General features: G+C 41.2%; 1 protein-coding gene across 1 annotated transcript in view; it reads left to right on the forward strand.

The window, feature by feature from the left end:
• Positions 1-21,899, forward strand: part of CNTNAP4 (contactin associated protein family member 4) — a 236,478-nt gene that overhangs the window by 187,466 nt on the left and 27,113 nt on the right. Inside the window, exons 16-17 of the mRNA XM_024555910.4 lie at positions 14,220-14,390; positions 15,104-15,322. Of these exons, the coding sequence (XP_024411678.2) occupies positions 14,220-14,390; positions 15,104-15,322 (390 nt within the window). The remainder of the gene's footprint in view (positions 1-14,219; positions 14,391-15,103; positions 15,323-21,899) is intronic.

Raw genomic sequence — 21,899 nt, forward strand, 5'->3', positions numbered from 1 at the left:
GTTGCAGTATTTAGAGACCTGCTAATTAATCTCTGGCATTAATAAAACAGTAATCGAGAGCTTTCCTTGGCCTTCTTACCTCCTACATCTATTTTAGGGTTGAGGCTCATCCTCGCATGAGGTCATAGGACTGTTTCTTTATAAAGGGCTGTCTTTAGTCTTCTCAGTAAGAAGGGCAATGGCTGCAGGAAAACGGATGCCCCTTTACTCTCTATGGGAAATATACCCCCTGAGGCTGAAATGCTCTGGACACATATTTTTTCTTTCCAAGGAGGCAGACTGTAGACACGTGGGGCTGCTAGAAATGGGATCATGCACTGTGGGCCTTATAAGCACAAGAAAGGTATGTGGACACTATCCAGAAGGCATTAGGACTGGAACATTGAATCATTTAAGGCTGAGAAATAGCTTAATTTTCATGGTCCAAATGAAAGCATGAAGACCACTTATAAACCTAAAGACCAACAAAATAACCTTTTTTTTTTTAATTCCTCACCCGAGGACACGCTTACTGATTTTAGAGAGAGGAAAAGAGGGAGAAAGAGAGGGAGAGAAGCATCAGTGTGAGAGAGAAACATCAATCCGTTGCCTCTAGTAGGCTCCCCTACTGGGGACGGAACCCACAACCTAGGCATGTGCCCTGACTGGGAATCGAACCTGCGGTTTATGAGATGATGTCCAACAAAATGAGCCTCATTGGCCAGAGCAAAATAACCTTTGATGTAGGACAAGGAAATATGATGAGGGCTCCAACTAAGCAGTGGTTGGCATGGGGCTTAAAAACGGGCTCAGCGAGAGAGGTGCATTCAGTGTGCTTTAGATGGAAGTTGAGGCTGAAAGGGCTTGAGGGTGGTCTCCAGCTTTCTGGTTTCAGGAAAGCTGCTAGTACCCTTCATTGAGACAAGCAATTTTTAGATTTGAACAGAAAAATGGAAAGATGAGAATAAAAAAATATTTTGGGTTTTATCACACAAACTGGAGATGTTAAAATTTTGTGTCAAGCCTGCTTTTCTAGGAAGGAAGAGGGAAGCTTTGCGAGAGCGGGACAAAGAAACAAGAATGAGTATGAGACTTACTGGTACCAGACATGAGCTCACCCCTAATTGATTGACATTGTCATTTTCCAAGTCCTTCTTTTCGTTTTTTGTTTTTTTTTTAATGTAGGCGGTTCTGTGTCCTTTATAGTAGCTCCTGTACTATAAAGGACACATGGACAAAATCAAAGGGGAGGGTAGAGGTGGGAGAGGGAGGTGGGTTTGGCTGGGGTGGGGTGGAGGGATTCGGAGAAAATGCAGACAACTGTAATTGAATAATAATAAAAATTTTAAAAATTAAAAGATAATTAAACGAATAATTTAAAAATTGAATATGTATAATAAAGTACAGTATTCTTTGTAACTATGAAAAAAAAATGTAGGTGGTTCCGAAATCCCATATTACTGCTGCTGTTACTGTTTGACGTCAGAGTCACCGTCAGCCTCGTTCAGTGTTTTGCCTAAAGTACAACAGATGTGGATGGTGAAGCTGCCGTTAACGTTGTGCTGCAGACATAACGCTCAGTACATACTGTCCTCAGTGAATTAACTTGTTCATGAATACGGAAATAAGTTATAAACAATATTCAAATGCATAGGTTATAACTAGGAGGGCTCCTGTGCTTTCCTTTGTACCCACTCTCCCAGGAGCATGGGGACGTCTCCGTTGTTGAGGCTCCCAGCAGCACCTCCCTTGGAGCGCGCATCAGAGCCACCTGGGGAGCGTGCCACCTGCAGTTGGAGTGGCTTCGCCCTCTCCCCCAGTGCTAAGGAGAAAGGGCTAAATGGTTTTGAACGTCCATCAGGAAGGTATGTGCAGGGATTGTCCCACAGCAGGTCCCACCCACAGCACGAAGCAAACTCGCGGACCTCTGAGAGTGCTGGGCTTCACTTCCTCTTGGCTTGCTCCCTTCATCTGCCAAACCTCCCAGTCCCCCAGCTGAAAGCTGTCAGACTCCCACCCTTCCTCCATGAAGCCCTCTAGTGGCCTCTAGAATACTTAGTCCTACAGTTTCAAAGGATGTTGACCATATTACAAAGATATATTTCTCATACTGGCTTTTCGTTATTTTCAAACCTCTCAAGAGCAAGTCCGTTGTTCATTTATTATTGTGTTCCTGGTACCTAGTGCATTACCTGTTACATGAAGGATAATCAATAAATAGCAGTTTATTAAAGAAGGAGAATGATCTATCATATACAGCTCAAGAACTCTATGGTTTGTGAATTATTTGTGCGAGACAAGAAGTTTTTGATTGTATAAGCAATTAAGTGATATGCAAACATATACTTCCGATGAAAAGAGTTGGTTATATTGAAAGGCTGACTCTGATTAAAAAGTCACGTAGCACAAAGACCACCTGGTTCCCACTGAGCTGTTCCTCATCAGTGCACTTGGGCTCAGGGGAGTGAGAGAGCTTTCAAATGAACACGTGGTCTTAGTTGATACTCATACTTTCTGCTTTTCACTTTTTACGTAATGTAGTGCCTTTATAAATCTGAAACACTCTATTTTGTGGCCTATTTTGCTTTGTTTAGTTTTCTGTTCTTTAGAAAAGACTTGCGTTAGTAGTAATTTATATTTAAGAAATTTCACAAATGTGAAGGAATAAAAGTTTTCAAAACTTTCAAAAAATGTCCCTTATTTGAGACTAAGACCCTAATGATTTTCAGGACTACAATGATATTCTTTCTTGACAATTTTATACACATACACTTTATTCAGTGTTTTATTATTAAACACTAATGATTTAATTGATGTATAATCATTACAACATTTTAAGATGTACAGAATCTGAAAGGAAAGAGCATCATAACCACCGAGAGTCACACAGCTCAGAGATACTGGTTCACACCAGCGAGGGTTACTGCAGACGTTGCCAGGTACCTCTAGTGCAGGGTCTCCCAGCCTTGCCGTCGGGGCTGGATAATCCCTTGGTAGGGCTGGGGCTGTCCTGCACATCCGAGGGCATTTAGCGACATGGGGGCCTCTGCCCACTGGGGCAGTAGCACCGTGCTGCCCATCGTGACAACCGATATGTCTTCCGCAATTTCTAAATGACTCCCGGGGTGCAGGGCTGCTCCAGGTGTCGAACCACCGCCTGACAGGGAAAAAGAGATTTAGAAATAAACTTATAAAACTTTATTAATTGAAATTGAGGAAGAAAGAAGAAACTTAAATGAAGCCAAAAGCATTGCTTTATTTTATTTATGTATCTGATAAATGTGTTCAATTTAAATGATCCCTCAAACCTTTAAAGAAATGACAATATTTTTAAAAGGTTATAGAGTCACCAGGTTTGATAGTAAACTCATTTTTTAATTTTAGACAGTATTGATCTATTCTGAAAACTGGGAACATTAGCACTCATTTGTCCTCTCCTCCTCTTTTTGTTTCCCGCCTTCCAATTTTTGCTAGTTTTGCTATTATTTGTATAGGTGTTTTTTTTTTTAATGCTAACTAGTCCTATCACCAGAGTCTCTCTATTCTTAAATGGTTTTTATTTTGATTGATTTCTTCTTGGATTGCATCGTCAGGTAGTTGATATTTTGGACGTCCGTGAATAAGTTTGTTTGTGGACACGTGCCTTTGCTTCTTTTTTTTTTTTGATATATTTATTGATTATGCTATTACAGTTGTCCCATTTCCCGCCACCCTCACTCCACTCCATCCTGCCCACCCCCTCCCTCCCACATTCCCCCCCTGTAGTTCATGTCCATGGGTCATACTTATAAGTTCTTTGGCTTCTACATTTCCTACACTATTCTTACCCTCCCCCTGTCTATTTTCCACCTATCATCTATGCTACTTATTCTCTGTACCTTCCCCCCCCCTCCCCCTCCCACTCCCCTATTGATAACCCTCCATGTGATCTCCATTTCTGTGGTTCTGTTCCTGTTCTAGTTGATTGCTTTTGTTCTTGTTTTAGGTGTGGTCGTTAATAACTGTGAGTTTTCTGTCATTTCTACTGTTCCTATTTTTTATCTTCCTTTTCTTAGATAAATCCCTTTAACATTTCATATAATAAGGGCTTGGTGATGATGAACTCCTTTAACTTGACCTTATCTGAGAAGCACTTTATCTGCCCTTCCATTCTAAATGAAAGCTTTGCTGGATAGAGTAATCTTGGATGTAGGTCCTTGCCTTTCATGACTTGGAATACTTCTTTCCAGCCCCTTCTTGCCTGTAAGGTCTCTTGTGAGAAATCAATCAGCTGACAGTCTCATGGGAACTCCTTTGTAGGTAATGGTGTCCTTTTCTCTTGCTGCTTCTAAGATTCTCTCCTTATCACTAATCTTAGGTAATGTAATGATGATGTGCCTTGGTATGTTCCTCCTTGGGTCCAGCTTCTTTGGGACTCTCTGAGCTTCCTGGACTTCCTGGAAGTCTATTTCCTTTGCCAGACTGGGGAAGTTCTCCTTCATTATTTGTTCAAATAAGTTTTCAATTTTTCGTTCTTCCTCTTCTCCTTCTGGCACCCCTATAATTCAGATGTTAGAACGTTTCAAGATGTCCTGGAGGTTCCTAAGCCTCTCCTCATTTTCTGAATTCTTGTTTCTTCATTCTTTTCTGGTTGGATGTTTCTTTCTTCCTTCTGGTCCACACCGTTGATTTGTGTCCCGGTTTCCTTCCTATCACTATTGGTTCCCTGTACATTTTCCTTTGTTTCTCTTGGCATAGCCTTTGTTTTTTCATCTAGTTTTCGAACAAATTCAGCCAATTCTGTGAGCGTCTTGATAACCAGTGTTTTGAACTGTGCATCCGATGGGTTGGCTATCTCTTCCTCGCTTAGTGGTATTTTTTCTGGAGCTTTGAAGTGTTCTGTCATTTGGGCCATTTTTTTTTTTCTTGGCGCATCTGTTACTTTAAGGGGTGGAGCCTTAGGTGTTCACCTGGGTGGGGTGACGCTGGTTGCTGTGCTGTGATGCTGTATGTGGGGGAGGGGCAGAGAGGGAGCAATGGCACCTGCTCCCCTCCCCACCGGATTTCAGCCACTCCCTCCACTACCCACAATCAAATTGGACCCCTCTGGTGCTGGTTCCCTAGTGGGTGGGCTTGTGCACACTCTAGGCCCCTGTGGGTCTCTCCAACGACCTCTCCTGTGAGGCTGGGAGTCTCTCCTGCTGCCACCCCAACCCCCATGGGCATTTTCAATCAGAGGTTTGAGGCTTTATTTCCCTGCGCTGGAGCCCTGGGTTGTGCGGTCTGCTTTGCTCCCCGCAGTTCATCCCGGTTTATCTGTGTGCAAGTGTGGGGCTGCGGGGTGCTACCCGCCACTCTGCCTGCCCCGCTCTCCGACACTCTGAGTCCGGCCCTCTTGGTTTATCTGAGCGAATGTGGGGCTGCAGGGTCTGCCAGTGGTCAGACTGCCTGCCCCGTTTGTCCCACACTCCGCCACTCTCGGTCCCACCACAGCAACGCGAGTCCTCTCCGCCCCGGTGCCATCTCCGTCCCTCCTACCGGTCTGGATGAATGTTTATTTTTTATTTCCTTGGTGTCAGACTTCCTTGCCGTTTGATTTTCTGTCAGTTCTGGTTGTGCGAGGAGGCGCAGTGTGTCTACCTACGCCGCCATCTTGGTTCTCCTATGCCTTTGCTTCTCTTGCATGTGCACCTGGGAGCGGATTTTCTGTTCTATGAGGTGACATAACTTTAGTCTTTTTAGAATCTGGTGTGACAGCTCTGAGCCACGCTTTGTGACTTTCACCAGTCTGCACATACTGTCTCTCCTTTCTGCACTGAGAGATGCAGGCATCTCATCTTCTGCAGCTTTTCTAGATATCTCCTGGCTGACTATGTTTTGTTACGAAGTAAGGTTTTATTTTTCACCAAAAGGGCTTCTGTGTGCTTTGCTCTCAGGGTCCTTTGAAATTTGAGGTCTGCCTGTTGTTTTAACACTTCAAAAAAAGGGAGGCTGGATACCTTTCCTTCTCTCAGAAATCTGTGGGCAGTGCACTTTTATCTTCTGGTATAGAATGTTGCTGTGGCAAGTTCTGGAACAAACTGATTTTTCCACCTTGTAGAGGACTTGCTTTTTCTGACTGTATATTTTTAGTAATAATTATCCTCAAAGGTCAGTAACTTAACAAGGATGCATATCAGTGTTGTGCATTGGTGTTAATTCATCCTGAAATAGGATGTGATGTGCTAAAATATGTAATACATAGTATAAGCTGTTAAAAGAGTTGTTGCAAGCGTGATCTACATTTCTGCTCTCAGCTTGTTAATCTCCAAGGTAGCATATTTTATTTCTTTGGCATTTGAATTTTCAAGTTATTTTATTAAATGTATTTCTTCTTGGTTAATTCGTTGTGTTGAAATTTTATATCTAATCAGGGCATCCCCTAAACCTACATAATTAGAAAAGATTGTTCTGTTTATTGTTCTAAGAAATTCTTCTCATTGAAACTATTTTCTTCATTTTGTCTGCATTTTTTGAGCTGCCCAGAATGCATTAAATAATCAAAGGTGTATGTAGGCAATAAATAACTTCGCAGAAGTTATATTCTTAGACTGGAAAAAGATATTGACTAGTGATTTGTTTAATTTGTCTTCCATTTGACAGTTCTGTTCCGTTTGGCAGACTACCTATAAACCATTAAATAGTGTAAAGATCAATTCCATTTTAGTGAATAATCATCATAAAATTTTGCAAGCTCTACTGTGTTTGATAATCATGGAATTTTTTTTCACTTTTATTTTTATAATTTGTTTTCTCTCCTTGGATTTTCTTTATTTAATTTTCCTAAAGTTCCTCCACCTTTTTCTTCTCTCCTCCCATATTCTTTTCCTCTCTTTTCTATCTCCCTTCTTCCTACTTATTTGCCCAATAACTTGTGTGTAGTTGTTGAGATACATATGATGCAATAGAACTGGGAGCAGTTACTATAAGCTTTCTGATTGCTACTTTTACAAAGGAAATCTTATAATTTCATTGAACAAATATTTATTAAGCCTATACATTATACTGTTCCTTCCTCACGTAGAGAGAGATAGCAGTAAACAGAATAGACAAAAATATCTGCATTTTTGGAGCTCGAGTTTTCTAGGGGGATAAACAATAAAAAGTAAGTAAAGTATATGGTGCGATGGATGTAGTAAGTCTTGTGAAGACACTGTAGTTGAGGCAGGAGTGGGGTCGGATTGGAAATTTTAAATAGAATGGTCATTAAATGCTCACCAAGAAGGTGGCATGTGAATAAAAATCTGGAGGAAATAAGGCAGCAAGACATGCATATCTAAAAAGAGTGCTCTAGACAGAGGGACGCCCACACAGAGGTGGGGCTGTGCCTGGCGCAGTCCTGAAACAGCCATACGGTGCGCGTGATCGGAGCAGAGCGCGGGGAGGAGAATCGTGGAAGTCAGAACGGAAGCTGGCAGTCAGGTCATGGAGGACTTTTATGAAAGTTCTTTATTTTTCGATGTGAGTGAGACTGGAGAACATTAGAGCGTTTGAGAAGAAGGGTGCTGTGCTCTAGCTTGTGCGTTAATGAGGTCGAGCAGGGTAAGGCTGAAGCAAGGAGACCATGCCTGAGACCATATCAGCAGCCCGGCTGACAGACTGTGGTGGCTGGGGCCATGGGCACGGTGACCGTCCAATTGCAGAAAAGCAATCCAGTTTGCTGATGGATGGATGTGGATTGCAGAAGGAGGGGTCCAGAGGGACACCAAGGCGTTGAGTCTAAATGTCCGTCAGCGGCACACACACTGGGCACTCACTGAGATGTGGAGGGTTGCTGCTGGGCTCCGGGAGCTGCAGGGAAATAAAAAGATGCAAGTTTTGAACATTCATAAAGCTGAGAAGCCATTGGACATTCGGATAGAGATGTAGAATTATTAGTTTGATAGTTCCAGGCCTCAAATATATTTTTTTGTCATTAGCTTATTTAAAGCCATAAGGTGGACCAGTGGGAGTTACTGTGGATGGAGAAGCGTAATGACAGGACCTGGGGCCACTCCAACGTTGACAGGTTGAAGTGGGTGAAGAGGACCAGAGAAAACTGAGCATGTGAAGAAATATTTCAAGGAGGGGGGAGCAATCAGCTACGCTAATTGCTGATGATAAGAAAAGTAGAATGAGAGCTGGGAATTGACAGAGGATCCTCAGAAATGAACAGTGAAGGGAAAGCAATCCAATTAAAATACAGATTTTTTATATGACTATGAATTGTTTCTCACCCCCAAAAGTCATATGTTAAAGCTCTAGCCCCCCAATGTGACTGTATTAGGTGGTAGGGTCTTTAAGGAAGTAAATGAAGTGAGGTCATAAGGGTGGGACCCTAATCTGATTAGCTTTGTGTTCTTATAAGAACTGGAACAGACACCACAGAGTGCTCTCTCTCCAGGCCACCCCCACCCCCGCCCCCGCCCCGCACTGTGTACACAGGAAAGGCCACGTAAAGACACAGTGAGAAGGTGGCCATCTGCAAAACAGGCATACAGAGGGTAAAAGACAACGAGAGAGATATGACCAAATAGGGAATACAGACGACAGTTAAGCACGTAAACAGATACCCTGAATCATTAACCACTGGGCATATTAAAACCACAAAGAGATATTACTACATACCTTTCAAAATAGCTAAAATTAAAAAAATGAAAACAGTGACAGCACAGAGTTCTGGCTAGGATGTGGAGAACCTGGACCACTCATACAGTGCTGGTGGGGACGTGAGGTGATACAGCCACTCTGGAAAAGAGTTTGGCAGTTTTGTTAAAAAACAACAAAACAAAAAAGCAACTCTCATACCACCCAAGGACTGTGCTTCTCTGCACTTATCCCAGAGAACGGAACACGTCTATTCACACAGACACCTGGATGTTCACAGCTGCTTGTAGTAACAGCTGGAGACTGAAAACAACCCGTCTGGCTTTCAGCAGGAGCGTGGTTAGGATTGTGGGGCATCCTGCACACCACAGAAATCCACTCGGCAGTAGAAAGGAATGAGTTTACCGGGGCGAGTCGTCTGAGAGTAGTTTTGAGTGAGAAAAGTAAAAGTCAATGTCAAAAGTCTGTGTACTGTATGCTTTTATTTGTAGAACATTCTTAAATGAGGAGAACTGATCAGGGGTTCAAGGGGGCAAGAGGAGAAGGGAAGAGGGTGTGGCTGTGAAGGGGAAGCGTGAGGAGTGCAAGTGTCCTTCATCCTGCTGTATGGATACCGATGTCCTGATTGTGATTTTGTCCTAGAGTTTGGCAAGGTATTGCCACTGGGGGAAACTAGCAAAGGGGAACACAGACTCTTCCTTTGTTCATTCTCGTAACTGCATGAAAATCTACAGTGACCTCAAAATTAAGATTTTCATCAAAGAAATACATATTTCCAGCTTTTAAATGATTCTTCAGCATTCAGCAAGTGTCATTTGACTAGTACATTATCCCTTGCCCTGCCATTTCTGTATTTTATTTTATTCTATTCACTTTTAAGAAAGGTAATGGTACCAGGCTGATGGAGTTGTAATCATTAAATATGGACAGAAACTTAGATTGCATGTTTTGTGCTTTAAAGAGAGGTAGGGCGGGCACATCATCTGCATTTTGATCTGAAAAGTAAAACCCTTTCTTAAAAAACAATATATTTTTCCAATACTGTTCTTTTGTTTCAAACAGCCTTACTGAGATGGAATTCACATACCATACAATTCAGCCGTGTGAAGCGAACTATTTTTAGTGTACTCACGGCACTGTGTCCCTGTTAGAATCTGGTTTAGGGCGTTTCGTTACCCCCCAAAGATCCGCGCCCTCAGCTCCTGTTGTTGGCAGCCCTGTCTCGCCAGCTAGGGGACCACGAGCCTTCTTTCTGTCTTTATGAGTTATTTTAAAGGGGATAATCTATTAATACTATGAGTAAAAGTTTAGTGAAACAAGTATTTTAAAGATTACTTGTAATCTTAACAGTCTACCATGTCAATTCTCCTAAATGACCTCTTTTTACTTTATGCATGTAATTAAATACTTAGTCTTCCTCTTCTAAGTAAATGACTATATGGAACCTGCTGCCTATTACAATTTCTTTTTTAATTCTGGAGAGATAAAAGGTAGCATTTGTGAAGGAATCTTTCCGCATCTCTAGCACCCTCTATTGAATTTAATTTAAAGCATATTATTAATTACATTTATTAATTACTAGTCATTAATTTTTTAGAATGTTTAAATTTTATTTAAAAAACCATGTGAGCTAAGAAATCCTCTCCTCAAAAGCCTGCAGCTGCCTGCCTGCTGGGCGCCGCTCTGCCTCCGCCCTGCACCGCCCTTCTCTGGGCCGCCCAGGTCCTTCGGGCGCTTCTTAGCACAGTCGGCAAAGAGCTGGGGTATCAGAACATTATTTGATCTTAGAAATATTGGTCTTTGCTTTCTTTATAATTATTTTGAGTTAGCAGCAATTTCTTCTTCCAATCAAATATTCTTACTTCATTTTTTACCTATTATGAATCTTTAGAATAAGGTTTGCTAACTAGATAAAATAAGTACTATGACATGTATGAGTGTTTAAGCTATCAGAGGTAATAAATTGTTTTAATTACTATAAAAGTATTCATTGTAAAGATCGCAGCAATTCCAAGAATTGTTCCTCTGTTCCCACCGGTTCCCTGAAGCCTCCTATAGGATGCTTTATTAGGTTAGCTATGATATAAAAATGAAACAAAGGCAACATTATGTCTTATGGTAGTATTATCTAATTTAGTTCTTTAGGCAATTTTGAGGGTTTCTCTTTGTCATCAGACCAAATACGTAAGATTTCGTAATATTCTATGATTTAAAGTTATAGCTTTATTTTTATTTTCATAATACAACTTTTCAACAGAAAGGAATTTAATTTCTAAAAACAGCTCAGGTAAGAACGTCTAAGAATGCAAAAGTGTTGTTATCCTTCACTTGATATTTTGCTTTTTCTTGCAGTTTTTCCTAGAGATCAAAATGTTTCAGATTAGAAATAGCTGTGAATGAAAATAGGACTAGGCCTGACATATCCAGATAATATGCAGTTTCGTTTGGCTAGGAGGGAAAAGGCCCTCAAAGTATGTTCTCAGCTGAATAAACTCAGCTCTAAAATTGTCCACATATGATCTGAGAGTAGACTTTTGAATCAGGTCCATAAGAAAAACAAAAAATAAAATTCAGTCACGCATTGCCCCGTAATGACGGTTCAGTCAGCGGTGGACCCCATATGCGACGGTGGTCCTGTAAGATTAGAATGGAGCTGGATTTCCTGTAAGGAGCAGAAGGCTGTGCGGTTCAGGAGGGACTGTTGTTTCTCTGACAGGAGCATCTTGGTCGCTCTTGACAGCAGACGCCCTCTCACTCGCTGCACCTCGGTTCTGAGCGAGCTGATCACACCCCAGCCTGTCAGCCTCTGACCTGTTCCAGCACCGAGGAGCCTGTCCCTCCAGCGCTGCTTATGCACAGGGCGCCACAGCCCTCCCAGGTGTAGCCTGATGGTCCCCACAGTGCGTGGCTGTACAGGGTCTTGGGTCCTGTGCATTCTTTGTTGAGGACCCCAGACGCAGGTCCACAGGGGCTGCCTCAATGACTATTTAAAGTGCCACTGCCACTGAGTGAGAGCTTTCTGTGGTGGTGTGGAGCCTGCCTGTCCCCGCACTCTGGAAATGTTCTCAGGTTGTAAGGATACAAGCATAGCTAAGCTTCATCTCTCCCATCAGCTCAATGCCAGAGAGAGCCCTCTGTGCCAGACAGGGTCAATGGAACCCGAACAAACTCCCAACGTCAGAACATTAGTCCTCGGTTCTATGCACTCTCCATGTTACATGCCCCTCTTTTTTCAGTGAATGCCACAGAGTTCCTTAATCTGCCCACTGTTCCAACACGCAGTTGCCAGAACCACACCGCTATGACAGTCCCCATGGTCCTTTACTTCTCCATCTTGATTTGTCGTTCCTGCTGACCCTCAGGCCCCCTTTCACTCCCCGCTCACAGTCCCTGTCATGATGATGGGCGCCGGACCCAGCCGGCTTCCAGACACTCCAGCCCGCGGCCCCGGTCATGGGGCAGCACTGGCGGCTTCGATGCTCTGACTTGGTCCAGTGGACGCAGGGGGGGCTCGTGGGACGGTGTCTGTAAAGTCTGCAGTGACGTGCAGCAACGTGCTCGGCCTTCACACGCACTCACCACTCCCTCGCTGGCTCACCCAGAGCAACTTCCAGTCCCGCAGTTCCATTCCTGTAAGTGCCCTGTGCAGGTGTGCCACTTTTCTCTTTTCTACTGACTTTTACTGCACTTTTTCTCTGTTTAGAGACCTTTAGATACACAAGTGCTTACCATTGTGGTGCAGTTGCCTGCAGTATTTATTACACTAACATGCCGTGCGGGTTTGTAGCCTAACGGCGACAGCCGATACCACACAGCCTGGGTGTGCAGTAGGCTGTACCACCCAGGTTTGCGTAAGGGACGTTCGCACAAGGACAAATCGCCTAGTGATGCCTTTCGCAGACTGTATCCCTGTCATTAGCAATGCGTGACAATAGAAATGAGCCTGCTCCTCGGAATTTATAGAAAATAAATGAAAATCTAAAGAACAAGTAGAAGCTGAGTCAAGTTTGTGATTTTTAATTCTAGTTAGGTATCTGTTCTTTGCAAACACAATGAACTGTTTTTTTCCTGCAATTACTTTTTTCTAACTTCAGAGGATCAATACGGTAGTCCCCCCTTATCTTCGGTGGAGATGTTCAAAGACCCCCAGTGGATGCCGGAAACCACAGACAGTACCAAACCCTGTATATACTATGTTTTCTCCTATACATGCATACCTATGATAAAGTTTAGTTTCTAAATTAGGCACAGTGATAGATGAACAATTGTAACATAGAATGATCACAATAATACACAGTAATACAGATTATCTCTCTCTGATAACTGGAACAGCTGAGTGAGTAAGCACACACAGAGGGGAGATGCTGGACAAGGGAACGGTTCCCGTCCTGGTGGGACAGGGCATGATGGTGCGGGATCTCATCTCACTCCTCAAAATGGCACGCAATTTAAAACTTAAGAATTGTTTATTTATAGAATTTTCCGTATAATATTTTCAGGCCATGATTGATCATGAGAAACTGGAACTGCATATAAATGGGACTGCTGGAGTCTTTCTTCCAGGAAGCTGATTTAGATAGAAATTTATCCAGTATCGTGGGCACATATAGGAGGCAGTTGCCTAAAACTCGAGATGTGTATTTATACTCGGCGTGTGGAGAATTTGCTGGTGTAAGCTGCAACGCTTAGTTCATTTCTCTGATAATGAGTCTCATCAAGCACACATTTCCAGTTGGATTTCACTCCTGTCACTTAATGCCACTGCGTTTCTATATAAATATATACATTTTTCCCATGTCTCCACCCAGACCCACAATATTTGTTCAAAAGGAAAGTTGTAGATACAACAAAAAATGAATTGGAAAGTAAAGGTAAGACATACATAGTCCACATAATTTTTTTCAGATCTCTTAATTTATACCCCAACCTTTTACACACGTTCTTCATATCTTGAACATTTTAAAACTTTTTGAGAACGCTTTTGTACTATTTACCTATTCACGATGAGAGGCAAAGTAAAAGACAATTTTGAGTTGAAAGAACGTTTTCTTGAGAGTATCCATGTGGCAGAGAGTAGGTAGTGTCTTCATCTTTAATTAAATGAGGACGTTTAGAATGCCAATCTCAGTTTAGAAAATCACAGGCCCAGTAGTGAAAACAGTTAGCTGAAAGTGTGACTCTGTGAAGTGTGTGTGTTGGAAGTGTCAGAACAAAACCCACTTGAAGCTTCTTCAGGGCTTCGTTATTCAGAGTAACGTAGGTGTTTAAATTTCCAAGTTATAAAAAAAAATAAGTCTACTGATTAGTTTTTGGCAGGTCCATTTCATATCGCTTTGGCAGAGGGTGGTAATCAGGCTGAGGATGTTTTCCTTATATCAATGGAACATTTAGACCGTTTCTGTAGTGCTCATTCCTTTCCAGGGCTGGGAGGAAGCCAGAATGCCTGTCCTCGTAAACTCTCTAGTGAGCTCACCTATTGTAGGGGATGTCATTAAGAAAAAAGAAGAGCAGGTTTGTATGAATTAACAGTATTTTTAACGGGAAAAATGCTAAAAACAGGAAGTGTAATTATGTCATTCATTTTATGTTATGACATTTTCTTACTTTTTGATATTTTCTTTTGTTGTTTAAACCAGGCTCATTTTGGAATTCAGCTTCCTTCAATACCGAGGCTTCATACCTTCATTTTCCTACTTTCCACGGAGAACTCAGTGCGGATGTGTCTTTCTTTTTTAAGACCACAGCTTCCTCCGGGGTGTTTTTAGAGAACCTGGGCATTACCGACTTCATCCGGATAGAGCTCCGCTGTAAGTCCCCTTTTCCAGATAAGTCTATGGGGTTCTATTGAGTCGTAAATCCTTTAACTAATTTTTAAAGTACCATGTTCCTACTTTGTCAGCTGAATCTTTTCATTGTGTCCTTTTGAGAAGAATTCCATGAAATTAAGTTAGTCTTTCAGTAAGAAAATAATTTAATATTATTTAACCTGAGATAATTTGGGGCAATCATTGTATTCTCTAGAACCAATTTAAGATTCATTGGAAATTCAAATAATTAAAGTATTTTTAAAAAATTAAATTCTCAATTAATTACAAAATTACCTAATTAAATCAACTAGCCATATTTTGATATACTCTTACACTGTTACTGGTATCTTAATATCAAATGTATATTGATACTTTAAAATTTATATAAACTTTGAGTCACTGTAGAATTAGTTTTTGTTTTTATGAAATGCTACTTAGTTTTCTTGCCCAGGCTAAATAGCTTTACTTTTTATCCATATAAAAAATTAACTTTGAGGATGAATTTCTTAAAATTTGTTTTTTTTCCAAAAATACAAAAGTGTTTTATTGCCTCAGTCCGCAGCTATTGTTTACTCATGCCCTTGGGTCCGCCCCTGAGATTCGAACCATTGTGTTCAGGAGTTGCGATGCTGTGGTGTATTCCCGTGTGTGTTGAAGACTCGGCTCTCCACCACGTGGACCGATTTGACAATCTTCATGTCTGACATTTCCAGCCCCAGCAGTCGTGACTTTCTCATTTGACGTTGGCAACGGGCCTTCTGAAATCTCAGTGCAGTCACCCACTCACTTCAACGACAACCGGTGGCACCATGTCAGGGTGGAAAGGAACATGAAAGAGGCTTCCGTTCGAGTGGATCAGCTCTCACCGAAGACCCAGCCTGCTCCCGCGGATGGGCATGTCCTTTTGCAGCTAAACAGTCAACTCTTTGTGGGTGAGTTCTGTTTCTAGGCAGTTTGTCATTTAATTGTAGGATGTGAGGGCAGACATGAACCCAAATAAAATAATATCAGCTATGAAAATAATGATCATAACAACAGCAAACCGTCATTCGTTGAGAACCTGTGTCCTAGAGTATGTGCCAGATGCTTCTTCTCTTCCCTGTAATCAACCTGTGGAATGGGTATTGTCCCTACTTTACAGATGAGACAACTGACGTTAAGGGGTGAAGTGACTTGCCTTCAGCAATCCACCTAGTGAATGATGTTCAAATTTGTGTTTAATTCCTAAACCTGAATTCTTAATATGGCAGATTTTGTGAATTGTTCTAGGACTTGGTACTTTTTTTTTTTTTTAATCTGGTCCCTGTATGTGCCCAGACAGGGGATCGAACCCCCAACTCTGGTGGTATCAGGACAATGCTCCAACCAACCCAGCTACCCAGCCAGGACTCCATGACTTGTTTTAACATTAGTGCTTTTCGTGTGATGTTGGAGATGATTGTTTCCACTCCCAGGGGAGCTGAGGAACCCTCCTTGTAATTCCAGGCAATGCCAACTGGTGGCTTTTCATAAAACAAAAACAAAAACAAAAACAAAAACAGGCTAGAAACGGAAAAAAAGAAAAGCAGGGGCAAATGTACAAAATCCATGCTTGACCAGTTTCACCGGTTCTGCTGCTGGTGTCTCTCATTTTGTCTGTGTTGTAGATATCTTCTGATCACTTTCTTCATATTTGTAGTCAACGGTTGTTCTTTTATTTCCTAAATACATTTGCTGGTATTTATAGACCTGCTAGTATATATTGGTTTTATTTCTCATCTTTGCTAATTACTTTACAGAACTTACTGACCATGAAGTTTGAGGGATTTTCTCTTACTTGATCACTTTTTCTATATGTAAGGACATAGTAACACTATAAATCAGAATAAAGTATAAATGATCAGAAATTATATTTCAGGCATTTTTAAGAGTTATGTTGTAGAACGTAATTCATGAGATCCCCATTACATCTATTACGTCTATTGCTTAACAGTCTTGGTTTATTAACTCTCTCAATGCAAAGGTTGAAGCTTATTTGTGATATATATATTTTCGATTCTCAACTGAGGATAAGCTTATTGATTTTAGAGGGAGAAGAACGTGGAGTGGGGGTAGAGAAACATCAATCAGTTGCATCCCAATAGGGATTGAACCCATACTTAGGTATGTGCCGTGACTGGGAATCGAACCCACAAATTTTTGGTATGTGAAACAATGCCCCAACCAACTGAATCACCCAGCCAGGGCTGTGATGGTTTTGAAAAAGGCATATTTGAGATTTCTAATACATTTATGTACCCATTGTTTCTATCATGTATTTTTTCTTTCACTTGCTAAATATTTAGTGAACAGCTTCTGTGAGCAAGGCTCTCTAATGGACCATCTAATCATGATCGTGTGGCTACTCCACTGAGGGCTTTAAGGGTATGGAAATAATAAAGGATATTTGAGAAGAAATACATAAGTTTTCTTTTAATACCATGCTAGAAGCTCAGCCAGGAAGTTGACATAGATATTTCTTGAATTACAAAAAATGAGAGATGGCCACAGCCAAAGGTATGGCAATTTAAAATCTGTCAGGATCTAGGAAATAGCCTTACTATTCTTGGAGATTGAAAAGGCTAAAACAGTCCTCGAATCGTTCAGTGAAATCTGCCGCAGCCTTGCCTGCACATGAACTTTTATCCTGGGTATGAATTTTAACTTCATAGGAGTGGAGTCACTGTATATTGTGTCTGATAGGAATCTTGGCCTTCATTTGAATTCAGGTAGTTGGAATGGATGAAAGTGCTATTATGGTGTCAGAAAACTGGGTTAGAACAGACTGGAGTCTTTTGCCATCAGTCATGTTTTATAATTTTAATAAGGATCTAAGAGATTTTATCTTTATGGAGGCAATCGGTAGGCTTTTGACATTCCCATATATGTTAAATCTCAGGATGACTGGGTTACTCGAAAGTTTTAAAAACTGAAATCTTTGTTATGCTTAAGTCTAAGTCATTGAAAATTAAAAAGAAGAGGCAGAAAGAGAAATCTCAGATGTTATACAGCTACTATTAATAAAAATCTAGTTATACAATTCCCTCTTCCCTTCTCACAGGTAATTGAGTAAATTGAAATGGTGAATGTGATGTTATTAAAAAAAAAGGATTCACTTTTTTATAAAAAGGAGAGTCTCCATAGGTAGAGGCAGATCATTGGCTATCGAGAGGCCACATGAGGGTCTTGCTTATATCTCCCTCCTCCACAGGAGTGGGCTACCTTCTTAGGGAAGGGCCCCAAGCAAGTTAATAAAATACTTACAAGACAAAATATTAATTTATAAAATTCATATCAAACAAAGCAGAATTAAAAAAATCATAGATGGAAATTTTTTTTTGCAGGAAGATTCAATTATAATTTAAAAGGCTACCCCAAATTAGTGCAAAGTGGATGAAAACTAGTAAAAAAATCAGTGATAATTATAGCTATTTTAATGTCTCACTAAGACCAAAAAGTAGTTCTCTGCCTTCTTTAGAGTATATTTCAGTGCAGGAGACAAGAGACAGCCAATGAAAGAGTAAAATACAAGTCAGACTTAAAGTATATATATATATATATATATATATATATATATATATATATATATATATATATATATATATATAAAGTATATAAGCACATGTATGTGTATATACCTACATATACACATACCTGTAATTTCAGACAGTGACAAGTGCTATAAAGTAAAGAGCAGAGTGAGGAGTCAGGTGGTGATTTGGGTTGGCGGGCCTCTGTTTCAAGTGGGATGGTCAGGAGAGTTCTCTGAGGATCTTACACTCAAACAGAGGCCAGATGAAACAGAGAAAGGAACCCTGTGAATACGTGAAGGAAGAGAACTCCAGGGGGAGGGACCACGCTTGAAGTGGTGGGGATGAGCGTTAAGTGGTCAAGGAGCATGGAGTCAGTGTGGCTGGAGGAGAGAGGCAGCATGAGGGAAGGAGTGGTCCGGAGTGAGGCAGGGCTGATAGCAAGCCTTTAAGGCGTTGGTGAGGAATTGGGATTTTATTCTAAGGTGTCAGAGGAGTGGCAGCTCTAGTCTACATTTCCCACACTCGCTCTTGTGGAGGTGAGGAAGGCGTATGGAGGGAGTAGGGTAGAAGCAGACTGTGAATGATAATGGTTCATAGGCTAAAGTGGAGATGGACGCAAAGAGCCGGGAAATTTCCCATGTCAACAAGTACAACTTACCGATGACGTGATTATTGCTATTATTGCCCCAGCTAATCTCCTTGGGGGCAAGATGCTGCTTGGTAGGTCTCCGGGTTCCTTACTTCATTTCTCAGTTTTTCATTTCACCTGGAGTTAACTTTTCTTTGTTTCTTCCTGTATCCTTATTTGTATATGATTAAAACTGTTCCTGGCCCCACAATCTAGATTATACAAGGTCTGTCAAGGAAGTATCCAGCCATGTACTATGAAAAATAGAGACATTTATTGAAGAAGATACGAGATACAAAAACATTGTACATAGGACAATGATGCCACAGTCCTCTTCAAAGTAGGCACCTTGGGACCTCACACAGTTCTCCAGTCGCCATCAGCTGCCTTGTCATATTTTTTGAATCTCATTGATGGTCTGGAATCTCTTCCCTTTCAAAGGTGATTTTAGTTTTTGGAAAAGCCAGAAGTCGCAGGGTGCCAGATCTGGGCTGTAGCAGGGTTTAGTCACCTGGGTGATTTGATGTTTCACCAAAAACTCTGCACAAGACGTGATGCATGAGTGGGCACGTTGTCCTGATGAAGCTGCCAATCACCAGTTGCCCAAAGCCGTGGCCTTCTGAATCATCCCAATAGTTTCCAGGGAGGAATGTTCAAGCTTAATGCAAAATCTGATGCGGATTCATTGCTCTACTCAGTCATTTTGAATGTGACAGCCACACAGTACACATGCTCACTCAACAGCATCTACTGACCCCCACTGACTAGTGCAGTGAAGTCATCATTGTTCACGCATCGGCATTCCAGTCCACTCTCCTTGGCTGCTGGGTTACAGCTATGTCATGCAAACCATTCTTGTTATATTAACAATGGTTGGACTTTTTCCAGACTGACCTCTTATACTACAAATCACACTTTTGTCAGGCTGCAAAACGTATCTCACCTCCTTTCTCTCCCATCCCATAATCACACTCTCACCAGGAAGTCAGGGCTTCTTTGTTCACATGTTCTGTACCAACGCATGTCAGATGCAGAAGGGGCCTTATCTTGCAAACTGTTTCCCATATATTAATAATTTCAAATATGAGTCTTAAGTCTACTCTCAGAGCCAATGACTTGTATGACTGGGAATCTCTGCTTTATTCTAGTGTAATTGGTTTTCTGGTTATAATTTTAAAGGTAATATCATTTCCATTACTTAAAAGTTCAAGAGTTTAATTTGTAGTTCACCCGTCCATCTTAAAAATAATTACAGCTAATCATTATTTTCAAGTATGCTTAACCACCCTCATTTATACTTGGGTATTGGGACAAACGAGTGAGTAAATGTAATTGCAAAGAGTAAATATGTAGTTCTCAGCATAATTTTTTTCTCCTAAGAAAAATGCTTTAATTCCGGACACTGATGATGAGGATAATAATAATAGTAATAATGTTTTAAATTACATGGAAACACAATCTTCATAAATGCAGGACAAATGGAAAGACTAAGTTAGTGTTAGTAAGTCTAAGGTAGATTTTTTTTCTCATCCTCATAGTTAGTAGCTTTTACCAAAAATTCTCCTTCTTTTTTGGAAACAAATTTACTGGAAAAGATAAAAATTATTGTGAAATATTTCAAATGCCAAATAAAATAGGAAATATTGGAAATGTTGATAGTGTAGACATGTTTGTCGGATATTTCTGCAACACTATTGTCAGCACTTTTTACGTACATATGAAGCACTGTGGGTGTTTGAATACATGTTAATTTTGATTTAAATTATATTCCCCATCTCACTGTGCTACCCTGGCCAGGCCCGTGCTCATGGTGTTTACTGACATTACAGTTTTTAGATGAAAACTTGCGCAGCCTCTAAGAAGTGGCTATGCAGTGGGGTAACGTGAAGGAGCCCCACGCACCTTCTCCACCCCTTGCTCCACTCTCTCCCCTACAGACTCATCATAAAGTGTGCTCACGTCTCAGAGTGAAATTCTGAGGCAAGACCAATGCTTTCGCTTCTGAGTAAAATCCCTAAAAGTAAATAGAAAGCATGATTAAAAACATAATTCAGCTGGGCAACAATTATATATGGTGATTCAAATAGGAATAAGGAACTTATAAATATGTTCCGGGATTCAACCAGTGGTAGCCTATGGGAGGAAATGATAAAGCAGAAGGGTGTTCACAGTCCCTGTATTTTCAAATATTAGAACTATTAGCTCCCACTCGTCTCTACTGTAGGATGTCATGCAAAGTGAAGGAGAGATAAAATAATGATAAGAAGTCTTGTGTAAGAAATGAGAAGAGTTAACATTAATGTAATGTGATAGATTAGAAACAAAGAGCACCCATGAAATGAGCCCCTCCCCCTCTCCCCGCGATGAGCTCCACCATCAGTTGCTTTTCATAATGAAAACGATGATTCACCTTGTACTAACAGGCCTTCTTTCTCCGGCCTTGCTCTTACTTACGGCAGTGGATCTGTTCCGACCTTTCCACATTCGTTCACTGTGTCCTTTTTGTATGTGTGTGATTTATGACATATCTGAAGTAGTCCTATTCAGAGATGCTGTTCATTACCTTAAAAACTAAGTTAAGTGACATGATGCCAATTGGTGTACTAAACATGTGCCCTTGACCTTGTCGTCACTGAGGACTCAAAGTCCAGAGTTGCTGCGTAAGTTATCATACGCCCACAAACAGTCTCCAGCCACAGAAATGGAGAGAAAAGAATCAATCATTTTTAAAGCTGAGAAGGGACAGTGGTCATTTTCTATTTTGGTTTGTAAACTCAGCATTTTTCTTAGAAGCTTCTTAAATTAGCCTTGAATTGATTTTCATTCAACCAGCTCTGCAATTTTTGTTTGCCATCTAAATTGTTTTACTGACAGGTTCTTAAACGGGGCAAACTCCATTTCAGTCCTTTGTGACTCGGGCCTGAAGGAGAAGTGAGGACTCCTGGCGTAGACTCGGGAGTCGTTCGCACCACCCTCGAACTGCATCACATTCACAAATATTTGTTGAGTTCCTAGAGCCAGCGACTTCTCAATGCCGCAGACGCTAATGCTGGACTCTTTGAAGGTTGGTTCTCAACCTTAATTGCACATCAGTATCACCTGGGGATCTTTCGGGACCCTGGCAGTGACAATACAAAGATGTATTTATTTACTGTGATGGGCATTTGTGCACTTTCAAAGGTGGGTATTACCAATATGTCTTGTACTGGTGTTTTGGTGAACACACGCTCATGTTTCTATTGGATGTACACCGAAGAGTGGAGTGACTGGGTCGTAGGGTATGTGTATGTGAAGCATAAAGAGATGCTGACGAATCTCGGTCGACCTCTG

Source organism: Desmodus rotundus, chromosome 12 (assembly GCF_022682495.2).
Source record: "Desmodus rotundus isolate HL8 chromosome 12, HLdesRot8A.1, whole genome shotgun sequence".
Lineage (NCBI taxonomy): Eukaryota > Metazoa > Chordata > Mammalia > Chiroptera > Phyllostomidae > Desmodus > Desmodus rotundus.